Here is a 12,631-nt window from a genome sequence, read left to right as displayed (position 1 = left end):
CAGACCCAGAAAAACCCACTGTTTTAAAGGTATCAATCCTCACATAAATAACATATAAATTGATTACAATTCCAATAGGGATTTTCTTGGAGTTTTATAAGTTGACCCTAAAATTTAATAAATAAGCAAAGGCCTGGAATAGACAAGAAGATTTTTAAGAGAAAGAACTAGATACGGAATTTTAATGCTAACACATATAAAGTTGCAAAAATTAGAGAACTAGATCAATGCAACAGAATAGGAGCTGGGAAACATATCCACACCTATAAGCAAATTGGATAAATGCTGATGAAAGAGCTTCCAGATGGTGGAACACATGGAAGATCCTGGAGGGTAGAGCAGCCAGAGAGGGCATGGAAGCTCTGTCACCTTTCCACATGCTTTGCCCTATGCATCTCATCATCTGATTCCTTTGTAACACTCTTTATAATAAGCCAGTAAATAGCACTGTGCCATCCTGGGAAGGAGGAAAGACACACAGAAGCATCAAGCCTAGAGCCTGTCATCCAGGAGTTTACTGTCTGGCAAAGGACATAAGACGTGCACACAAATACTGTAATTAAAATTACGAGTTGGCAAATAATCAGAGGCAGATGAAGATGGAGTTCAGTCATTTTAACAGTGGAAATCTGCACTTTAGAAACCAAGTTTGTAAGATTTTAATGACTACAATTTCTAAAAAGTTGGGTGTTTTTACAGATGTGCTTACAAAACTAGATGGAAAAAGGAAAACAAAAGAAAATCATCACTTGTCACACTTAGAGTTCTCTCAGATAGGACACAGTGAGTTTGTTATTTGAGATGCAGTTCCCTTGACTCTGTGATAGTGGTAAAGCATCACACAGCTGCCCAGGGAAGCCACAATGAACATCTTTTCACATGCAAGTGCAGGAACAAGAGGAAAGAAAACCAATTCCACCCAGAGGTACAGACAAAGAAAAGCACCCTCCCAAGGAGCCCGCATTATAAGTGACTATGGAGAGCATCCCTCTGTCAGAAAGGCAGGTGAGTTCTTAGCTTAGTCCTGGACCTCCTATTTAATGCAGCACAGTGGTGATGTTTAACAAACTCTGGCTGTGGTGACAAGCCTGAGATCTCCTGGAGGAAATCCAACTGAAAAGCAGCCAAGAGAAACAACAAGCTAGAAACAGATGTTCCAGCTACTAAGATGTGCACACATTTAACCTGAATTACATGTAGTTGGGGTGGATGAGAGGATTCATTTCTAAGTACTGTCTACAGATTTCATCTCTTTCTCCACATAGATATTGTCAAGTACAGTCATAGCCATCCACATTAGTTCTGTCAAATTCTCAGCAATTTCTTTAAAATATTAAAATAGTAACAGCTTTAAAAGTGCCAACAAGGAGGGGGCGTCATATTTAATAAATGTGGTTGGAATAGTTGATTATTCCTAAGGAAGTTGGATTCTTACTTTATACCTTACACAAAAATAAATTTAGGTGGGTTAAACTCTTTATGTGAAATTTAAAATTTTAAAACTTTCAGAAGAAAATATGGGACCATATCTATATATGGGATAGAAAAGTATTTTAGTTAAGACACCAAAAGCACAAACTTTAAAAGGAAAGCAGACAAAATTCATTATATTAAAATTTTAACTCTTCTTTTTTGAGACAGGTTCTCACTCTGTTGCCCAGGCTGGAGTGCAGTGGCAGGGTCTAGCCTAAACCTCCTGGGCGCAAGTAATCCTCCTGCCATAGCCCCCACAAAAGCTGGGACTGCAGCTACCACTGCTACCACCATGCCTGGCTAAGCTTTGTATTTTTTGTAGAGATAGAGTTTCACCATGTTGACCATGCTGGTCTCAAAATCCTGGCACAAGTGATTTCCTGCCTCCCAAAGTGTAATATTTCTACTTAATATGAGTTCCGCTTAATATAAATGAGTCGCTAACATAAATTTTTTTTTTTTTGAGACAGAGTTTCGCTCTTGTTGCCCAGCCTGTAGTATAACGGCACAATCTCAGTTCACTACAACTTCTCCCTCTTAGGTTCGAATGATTTCCTGCCTCATCCTCCTGAATAGCTGGGGTTATAGGTATGCACCACCATGCTCAGTTAATTTTTTTGTATGTTTAGTAGAGACGGGGTTTCTCCATGTTGGTCAGGCTGGTCTTGAACTCCCGACCTCAGGTGATTCAGCCGCCTCAGCCTCCCAAAGTGCTGGGATTACAGATGTGAGAAAGACAAGCCAAAGACTAGAACAGGGACTTGCAACATTTTTGATTCATAGTGCCCTTTGTGTTTTGGTAATTTTTCATGGCGCCTCTAGGCAAAATAAAACATTGAACAGTTCCATTCATTAAATAATTAGGTACCAACTTAATAAGGATTTATGGTCCAACAACTTAGTAGTCATCTGAAAAAGATAATACACGTAAATTGAAAAACAAAGTAGTACTTTTGTTTAATTTAAATTAAGTTACACTCGAGATGTATGTGTCTATTGGATACTGTACAACTTTTCAAATCTTGGAATGAGACTAGATACCCATTTTCAGTTTCACACTGATTTTCAGGTGGTACTTGATATTTTAAAAACAGCAACCACTGAAAAACCAGTTTCACAAATATAGAATGTCATTAAAAAGAATGTAGTGTTACCTAACCTTGAACTACCTCGAGCTAGCAGTGGACACATGGTCCAAGAAATGTTAACTCTTGCTGTGTTTTCCTTTAACATTTTGTTGTTTCCCTGGAAAATATAAAATATTCAGTGTCTCCCTATGAGTTCACGGGTTTATTCCCACAATATACACAGACTATGTGACCCAGGAATTTTACTTTTAGGTATACAAATTAAAGAAGCCTAAATACTGAAGTAATAAGGGAATTATTATAAGATATTCATTACAGAATTGCAGAAAGATTTATAGTTGCAAAATAGTTGAATGTATACATAAATCATGATATATTAATGTAATAGAATAGTACACAACCCTTAAGATAAATGTATGAGAGGCTGGGCATGGTGGCTCACACTCGTAATTCCAGCACTTTGGGAGGCCGAGGTGGGCGGATGACTTGAGGTCAGGAGTTTGAGACCATCAACATAGTGAAACTCCATCTCTACTAAAAATACAAAAATTAGCTGGGTGTGATGGTACAAGCTTGTAATCTCAGCTACTTTGGAGCCTGAGGCAAGAGATCACTTGAACCCGGAGGCAGAGGTCTCAGGAAGCTGAGATCACGCCATGGCACTCCAGCCTGGGCCACAGGAAAAAAAAAAAAGTACTAGAGCTACTTTAATCAATGTGGATTTATCTCAAAAGCATAATGTTGAGGGAAAAAAGACAAAGAATGATTTAATGCATATGATGTTATATGCAGAAAGATTACATGCCTGAGAAACAATTCTATATAATGTGTATGGCTATACATACTTAACCACGTACATGGTAAAAATATTTAACCACACACATGAGAATAATAAACACTAGTTTCATGACCCTAGTTAACTCTGGGAAAAAAGTGAAGAAAGTGGAGATGGGATTTTCTTTTTTTATCTTTAAAAGTAAAGACTGAAACAAATAACAAAATGGTAATAGCAATAGAGCTGAGTGGCTAGCACAAAGGAATTTGTTACTACATTCTCTATTTTGCTAGTATGTTTGAAATGTTTCTCAGTAAAACTAAAGTAATGCAGTAATTTAAAAAATGATTGCTACTACCTATTTTAAACCCATTTACTATGGAAATCAAGTTGGTAATAAGTTAATATTATCTGATAATTTGGTGAAGTTAATTATAATATTTATTTTCTTTGAATCTAGACTTTTTTCACATAGAAATTAAAACTAAGGAGACCATTTTTTACACGGGTCCTCAAATGCTCATCAGAACAGCAATAAGGAATCATAATAGTACCCTACTGTGATAAGTGAAAATATAAGTGTACATACACAATGTGCATAAATGCATACATATGCACACAACTATATACATCTACGATTTAAAAAAATGCTTTGAAAGGAAAGCAAAGTAGCAAAAGTATATGTGTTAGGGGGTGACAGTTTTTCATGTTTCAGAACGTGTTTGACTTACTTTTACAGTGTTGAAGGTTTTAGCTTAAATAAAATAAAAATCCATCACTGAATTATTCAGCATTTCAGGAAGGCTTCCAATGCTATGTTTAGCAGTGGTGTGTCCTGTGTGAATAATAGCATTTCATCATTTATGTTTATGAATCTTGCTGTCTTTCTCCTTTGCCAGTGTAAGATTCGCCCTCACTCAAGCTGAAGTTCAGGTGAGCATATGAGCATTGTCATCCTTCCCAGTAAGGCTTAGTAATCAGAGTGACATTTACCTAGGTAGGTGGAAGTGCTGCTGAAGGCTTAGGCTGTAACAAAACCAAATGTCTGATTCACATCTGGTAAGAATGTCCAATTTCCTAGCTGACTTCAGATGTCTCTTTATTATTACTGCACACGTCATCCACTTATCTCTTGATACCTGCTGCTCTGAAATATTCTGTGTGTGATGCAAAGGGTCCATTCTATCTTGAAATAGAAGAGAGTGGAGGATGTTCTCTTGTTTCTTTCAGGAGTCCCTGTCATCAGCATTGGCTGTTTCATTCTATGGTGTCTTGGGGCTAATGACTTAGAGTTAAACTTGTACTTCATAGAAAGATGAGAACACAGGGGATGACAAATCGACAAAGTATTTATGACTATAATCACAATGACTTCATTTTCCTCCCATTGCTCCTCAGGGGAAGTTTTTCTTTCTTTCTTTCTTTTTGAGACGGAGTTTCACTCTTGTTACCCAGGCTGGAGCGCAATGGCGCGATCTCAGCTCACCGCAACCTCCGCCTCCTGGGTTCAGGCGATTCTCCTGCCTCAGCCTCCTGAGTAGCTGGGATTACAGGCACGCGCCACCATGCCCAGCTAATTTTTTGTATCTTTAGTAGAGACGGGGTTTCACCATGTTGACCAGGATGGTCTCGATATCTTGACCTCGTGATCTACCCGCCTCGGCCTCCCAAAGTGCTGGGATTACAGGCTTGAGCCACCGCACCCGGCCGGGAAGTTTTTCTTACCCAGTTATTTTCTGCTTAAATTGCCTTTGCCCAGCCCCGTACCCTGGGCAGTGGTGGGCAGTGCGTTTGGAAACACTGGAGGCAGTGGTAGGAATGGCAGGACTGACTCACCTATCAGCACCACTCATGGCTGCGCCTTTGACCTTGGCAGATTTTCAGGGGTTAGTTAGCATTGTAAAATTGTCACATTGTTAAATTCTTTTTTCCACAAGAGAAAATATTTTAAGTAAATTATGGTATTTTATTCTTATGAATTCTAAAAGCTAACCCTGGTTTTCTATGCTGAAATGGGGAAAGAAAGAAGTTGATAATACAAAAATTGTTCATGAGGTTGATGGTGCACAACTCTCAGGGGTGGGAAAGTCAGTGAGCAGGTGACGCAGAGACCAGGTATGTGAGAGGGAAGCCTGTTGTGGAGTGGGCCATGGTCTTCTGGTCCATTCACTGCTTCACTTTTCTTCCTTTTTTGCTATGTCACCAATTCTGGCACATCACTCTGTAGCTGCCCTAGTTTTGCAGGTTGCACTTACAGGCTAGAGGCAAGAAGTTTCAGAACAGACTTAGACATGACCCAAAGGAGAGAGAGAGGTGGAGGCCCCCTAAGTGAGTGATATAGCCTCAAGTATTCAACAGGTCCTGACTCCTGCCTTCACAGGCTTTGGGAAAGTTCATCCAGCACTGCAGCAGAGAGATTCTATGCTCCTCAAATGTCCACGTGCCCCTCCATGATTGCTAGCCTCCCTTTGCCATTAGATGGTGCCCATGTGACTAAGACCAACCAATGAGATATGCGTGGAAGTGACTAGCAGCATTTCCAGACCAAGGCTATCAATAGAGCCAGGCTGCCTCTTTTATCTCTTTCTTTCCTTATGGGGCAAGCTGGAAGTCATGTGTTTTGGATGTCGTATGTAGGAAATGAAGCAGAGCCTTCCAACCTGCTTCAGACATACAATGAGTTAACAATCGACTTGCATTGTGTTGAATTACTAAGATTTCAATTTTTTTTGTTCTTGTGCAGAACTTACTCCATCCTGACTAATCCGTGGCAGCAAGTGAACTTCTCCAGTGCTTGATTTTGTGAGAGAAAGCTACTCTCCGGCTATATGTATAAAAATGGATAAATAGGAGATGGAGTAAGAACACTGGGAGTAAGAACATCAGAAGAGCTAGTTATGGTTTGAATTTGGCCATGATTTATGGTACATGTTTGAGCAGTTGTCCCGCTTTTGTGTTCCTCAGATCCTCAACCAGAGACATGGTTGTTGTTAATGCTTTTTGTTTGACACGTAACAAAACCTTTTACTGGCCTTTTATAGAGCGGATTAAAAAAAAAATCAAAGTTTTTATTCATTTTACAAAAGGCCAGTATATAGAGCTGATAAAAGAAAAGCTGCCTCTCTTCAAACCATGCCCCTGCATGCTCACTGTCCACAGAGGCCTCGGCCATCTCGGTGGATCTGCACGAGCACAGAGCGCAAAGCAAATCACTGGGTTAATGGCCTCTGCAGCCGGCTCTGAGGCTGGTGTGGCTTCCTATTGAGCAGCTGTTTCTCACCCGTCCCGCAGGTCACACTGCACTCTGTCCAGCGGCCGTACTGCCAGAAGTACATCTGCTGCTCAACATCATTGTCAAGGCCGTCTTTCTGGATTGTGTACTCGTACTTGATGCCAGGGTTAGTCACCTGGAATAGGAGCTAAAAGGCAAGAGAGGGGTCATGTCAAAGCGTCATGACTCTATACCGTAAGCCAGTCATGTAAAAAGACCATGCAATGTCAGTCATCTAAAATTGGTTATGGGAGCATCCACTGGAACAAATGCCATTAAATGGATCTCTGCCCATGTCTATGCCTATGTCTATACCTCTGTCTGTGTCTAAGTTCATATCTATATACCTGCCTCTACCTCTATAGCTATATATTCTCCATTCAATTATTTGTTAGCTGGATTCCCATGGGATTTTCAGTTCACATAAATGGGGAAATGAAATCATATGGGAAGTATTCTGTGGAAATGGCAACGAGTGTCCTTTCCAACAATAGGCTGACAGGTCCCTTTGGGCCCTTATGTACTTCCCAGCTTTGTGAATATAGGTAAGTGCTATAGTTTGCTCATATACAAAGTAAGGGTAATAAATAGTGCCCATTTGTAGGATTGTTGTGAGGTTAAATGAGTAAACACCTGTAAAGTGGTTAGAACAGTGTCTGACGTGGAGTTAGCACTCAGCAGATGTTAAATAGTAAGCAATATGTACCGTTCATACACTAGTTAAACCAGTTCCCAAAACAGGATACATGAGCTTGTCCCCACTGCTGACTCGTAAAGAGTGCTTTTGAGCTGATTTCTATTTTACTAGTGAACAGGCACCATCTGCCTGGTTAGTCTATCTTTATTCTGTGAAGAAACACTGAACACCTGCTTATTAAAAATAATCACTTGTTCACAAAGAATAAATACGTGGGTCAAAGTCTGCTCTGGGCTCTCAGCTCTGAAATGCTGTGAGTTTCCTGATGTCCCACTCTGCTTCCCACTTTCACACTCCGTTTCTCTTTCTTAATTCCTTTGGCACCGATGGGTTTGGTGTCTCCATGACTGAGCTGGTCTTGGCAAGTACCTTTAACAAATAGTAGTTCTGAGATAAAAATGGTCATGGGCTTTAGCTTAGGTATGCTGCTCTTGGGATCTTCCCCTTACTTCCCTCTCGTGCAAGCAATCTACTTATCACATGTTGAAACTGAATTCACTTAAACATAGAGGCATTGGATTGGTTGCTCCCTGGGACTGGGGATTCTCATGTGTAAATCCTTGCCTGTGTCAGAAGCAAAGTCTCCTGACACTCATGGATCACAGCTGCCATGCTTGACCTTCGGCTTCTGTGAGCGTTTTGATATCTGGCTCAGAAAGGTTGTCTCTCTAACAGTAGACTGAGGCTGGATCTAACTCCTTGGCCATCTGTCATCCTCAACCTGCCTTGCCGCTCTCAATATAATCATTCCTCTCTTTTCCTACAGTTCCATGCCCGATGTGAAAGACTAATTTCTTGTGCCTTTGAAGAGCACATACCATATTCTAACTCCTCCTTCCAGCAAGAATTTCACAAAGCCGAATGCTTTGCCTGAGGACAACATACAGTGACATGTCAGTTTATCCCCACTGCTGGAAAGCTACTTAGAAACCCATGCAACAGTGACAATAGACTTGAGGAACTCAGATTTCCCAGTGGGTGGTTTTAGAGCACCTTGCATTTTGTTATGAGGGTTTCAGCAATATCTAGGCAACAAAGGATTAACAGCACAAACATAATATCTCATTCCCCTCCCTGCTCCTTGCTAAAATAAGTTTTTTAAAGATTCTTCTCAATGTCCCCTAGCAAATATCTTGGGGAAAAATGAGAAAGATTCCAACTAGCACAGATGTCAGCAGTTTCTCTCCTTTCTGCATTACCTGGATCCACACAGACTCATTGGTGGGACCTGTGGCCATCAGCTTTTCCAGGTCTCCTTTCCTGTCATACTGAAAGATGGTCCCTGCCAGCTTGTAGTTCCCATTCCACTGGATAGCAAAGCCTCCATTGAGGTAATATTTTTCAGGGTCTTCACTCCTGATGGCGAGGAAGTTTCCAGCTCCCGCGATTTCCACCACTCTTATGTCCCTTGCTCCTTTTGGAATGAGCCCAATGTCAACATAACCTAAGAAGAGAAGACACAATCATTAAAGAGGCACGCCAGCTTCTCAGCTGAATGCGAACTATTTCTGACCCATCGTTCATCCTCTTCCCAGCCTCTTCATCATTTGGTGCCCTTGTTGGGTGGCCACTGGGATTGGCAGAAGCACTAATTATAGGGGATTTTAGAGAACTTGGACAGGAACAGAATTCTCAGGAGTTTTATGACTCAGTATGTGCCCAGTTTTGTAAGGAATGTGAAATAAGTGCAGATTGGACTCTGAAGCTTTTGTGGTTAATCTAGCATTTATTTTTCTGTAATTTTATGTTGATAGTTCAAAACCCTAAAGCTCCTAGCTAGCCTCCTGCTAGTATTTCTGCCTCCCTATTTATTGCTTCTATTAAATTAGACTTCCTAAGCATTGCATTGGATACATACTTTTCCTCTCCCCGACTTGCCAGCAGGTTAAAGACTGACTCTAGAAAGTAACGTAATCCTAGCTTCCATTCATTAAGAAAATCCTGGAAAGAATCTCTGGTGGTTTGCCACCTGGCTATCTTGAATACAGCCTGTGATGAGAAACTTAACTCTAAGCATAGCCTTTTATACTATTGGACAATTCTCTTCATTAGAAAGTTTTCTTTCTCATTTTTTTCTTTTATATATTGTTGAAATAGGAATTTATAATTTTTTCTCATGTGTTCTAATTCAGCCTTCTCAAAAAGCATATGTTGACATTTATTTGAAGATGACAATCAACTCTAGCCACAGTCTTATTCTTGTTTAATGGTCTTTATGGTAAGAGGCATACTGGTGAAAAAAGGATGAACACTTAGTGGTTGCTAGTGTTTGCCAGGCTCTACCCTAAACATTTAATGCATTCATCTTATTTATGCTTCTTGAGAACCATTATCTCATAAAATGGAAAGAACGTGGACTTGCAGGATGGCATTGTGGAAGGGGTTCTGGGGCAATAGAAGTTGAAAGACTTGCATTCTAGTCTCTGCACTTCTACAAATCAGCTCGGTGACTTTCATTGATTGACCTAACTTCTTTGAATCTCATTGCACAGAAGGGGATTGAATCATGATGTCTGAGGTCCCTCTCAGCTCTAATGGTCAATGATTTTCCTCTTTTGTAAGCTAACCATTCTTCGTTCCTTCAACTTTTTTTTTTTTGAAATAAAATACAGTTTTAAGATGCTGATGATATTGGTCATTTTTTCACTGGATACGCCCTAGGTTATTTAGTCTGATGAGCAAGCCCTTCCGAGTCACCTGAAAGCACCTTGATTTCTTCATCTTCCTCTGGCGCTAAAGAAGTATGGGGTCTTGGAGGTCAAATCCTGCCCTGTCCAGCAAGAATAATTTGCTTTGAAACTGGATACAGATCACAACCTCAACCTCAGTTTTCAAATTGGTAGCTCTCATCCAGAGGAACCAAAATATGGTTTGTGTGGTATTTAATTAAGTTCCATTTGGCTCTCACACACTTGCCTAGAACAGCTGATTAAAACCGCTAATGTAAACCACCACAGAGAAGATATTGATCATAGGTAATTGAGACTAATGTATTTTTAAAGTAAGTGCCCTCTGCGTATCGCTATCTGCAGACATTTTCTTACTTAGGATGTTGCATGCTTTCTCATAGCAGAGCTCATGCAGGAAAATCAACTGGTATGAAATACTATGTCTACCACCTTGTTCCTTTCTTTAAAAAAATAAAAACCTAAACAGAGAAAAACAATAAACAACAGAGTTTGCTTTTTATTCTTCCACTTAAGAGAGAAAATCCAAAATTAGAAATATTTATTATGGGTAGGTTTAAAGAGGCATACTTAATTTAAAATAAAAGCTCTCAGTGAATGTAAGCACCACTTCCGAATAGTCTGTAGATAAAAGAAGGATTTGTAAGGACAGTTGCAAAGTACAAGTGATCCTTGAACAACACAGGGGTCAGGGCACCAAGCCCGATGCAAGTAAAGAAAAAAAACCTGTGTGTAATTTTTTATTATACCCAAACTTATCTACTAATAGCCTACTGCTGGTCAGAAGCCCTACCATAACACAAACAGTCCACTGATACATAATTTTTGTGTTATATGCATTGCATATTGTATCCTTATGATCATATAAGCTAGAGAAAATGAAATGTTAAGGAATTCGTAATGAAAATGTATTTAGCATTCATTAAGTGGAAGTGGATGAGCATAAAGACCTTTATCCTTGTTGTCTTCATGCTGAGTAGGCTGAGGAGGAACACGTAGAGGAGGGTTGATTTTTCTCTCAGGTAGCAGAGGTGGAGGAGGTGGAGATGGAGGAAGAGAGGTAGACACACTCTGAAACTGCAGAAATTCATTGTAATTTGTCTGACATTTTGCTTTTTCATTTCTCTAAAAGTATTCTATATGGTACCAATCCTTCTTCCACCATTTGCTTTAGTTTCAGTGCCTGTATTATAGAAGAGTCTATGTCATAAAATAAATTGAAAGCAGAACCCTTCTGCTAGACTGCCCAATGTCTGTTTGTTTTCCGGCACTGTTTCTTCTCCATCTTCTTTCCTGGACCATCATCTGGTCATGGTTCAGAAGAATGCTTTCATCAACTCGTCTCCTGTTAATTCCCCTGGTGTCTAACAACTCTCGAATTTCTCCAAAACCCGTATCTTGAAACTCTTCACCCCCACATTTTTCACACATTCACAACCTCTTTCATGATTTCCTTGACTGTCTCTGTCATAAGTCCTGTGCACAACGTTGGGACACAGTTTTCTCCAGCAGAAATTGGGCTTGAGGCTTTCCTGGTGCTTTCTATGACAATAGCATCTTCAACGTTGTAATCCTTCCAGACTTTTACCATGTCTTCTATCAGAGTTCTCTTTCACAATGTTGACGCTCCTTTCCATAGAGTATTGTGTGTAATGAGCCTAAAAGATCCTTATGACCCTCTGACCTAGAGGCTGAATTAGAGACATTGTGTTTAGGGGAAAGTAGACCACTTTGACACCTTTGGTGTTGAACTCATGGAGTTCTTGGTGGCCACGGGCACTGTTCACTATCAAAAGAACTTCAAAAGGCAGTCCCTTACTGGCAAGGTACTTCCTGATTTCATGGACAAAGCATCACAGCATCCAATTCGGAAGAAGTCCTGGCCTTCTCCTTGTACAACCGAAAGGCTGGCAGCTTGTGTTTATCTTTTCCCTTCAAGGCTGTTAGGTTAGCTCCTTTATAGATGAGGGTGGCCTGATCATGAACCTGACTGCATTTGCACAAAACCATAGAGGTAGCCTATTCCTTCCCACCTTAAATCCTGGTATTGGTTTATCTTTTTTACTAATAAATGTTCTTTTTACCATGTTTTTCCCACAATAGGACACTTTAATCCACATTAAAAATCTGTATAGGCAGATATCCTTTGTCTTCATGGATTTTCTTAATGGCATCTGGGGGCTCATCTGCTGCCTCTTGCAGAGACTGCTTCTCCTATTATCTTGACATTTTTAAAAGCAAACCTCTTTCAAAAATTATCAAATCATACTTTGCAGGTATTAACTTCTCCAGCTTTAGGTCCCTCTCCTTCCTTTTGCTTTAAGTTGTCACATAATGAGTTTGCTTTATATTGAATCACATCAGAGTCTATCGATATGTCATGCCTTTCTATATCAGTCCTGCACCCACGTGAAAGCTGTATGAAAGATAAGTTTCACAAAAAGTGCAAGGCTTTTGTACCTGCTGGCATAGCTGTAGTGACGACTTTACAAATTTCCTTTTCTTTTTTTTATAATGATACTTACACTAGAGTCATTTATCTTGAAATAACAGACAGCTATAGCTGCAGACCTCGATCTGTGGTACATATCAAGCAATTCAACTTTTTCCTATAATGTCATGACTTTTCTCTGCTTCTTA

At 40.0% G+C, this 12,631-nt stretch overlaps 1 protein-coding gene across 6 annotated transcripts in view; it reads right to left on the bottom strand.

Annotated features, from left to right (window-relative positions):
* ADAMTS12 (ADAM metallopeptidase with thrombospondin type 1 motif 12) overlaps positions 1 to 12,631 on the bottom strand; it is a 390,838-nt gene that overhangs the window by 74,756 nt on the left and 303,451 nt on the right. For all 6 annotated transcript variants that reach the window (XM_078365627.1, XM_035291707.3, XM_078365626.1 and 3 more), the window contains 2 exons: positions 8,504 to 8,748; positions 6,617 to 6,755 (listed from right to left, as the gene is read on the bottom strand). In XM_078365627.1, coding sequence (XP_078221753.1) covers positions 6,617 to 6,755; positions 8,504 to 8,748 — 384 coding nt within the window. The remainder of the gene's footprint in view (positions 1 to 6,616; positions 6,756 to 8,503; positions 8,749 to 12,631) is intronic.

Source organism: Callithrix jacchus, chromosome 2 (genome assembly GCF_049354715.1).
Source record: "Callithrix jacchus isolate 240 chromosome 2, calJac240_pri, whole genome shotgun sequence".
Classification (NCBI taxonomy): domain Eukaryota; kingdom Metazoa; phylum Chordata; class Mammalia; order Primates; family Cebidae; genus Callithrix; species Callithrix jacchus.
Note: the sequence above shows the minus strand (reverse complement) of the source record. Positions and strands in the feature narration are given on the sequence as shown.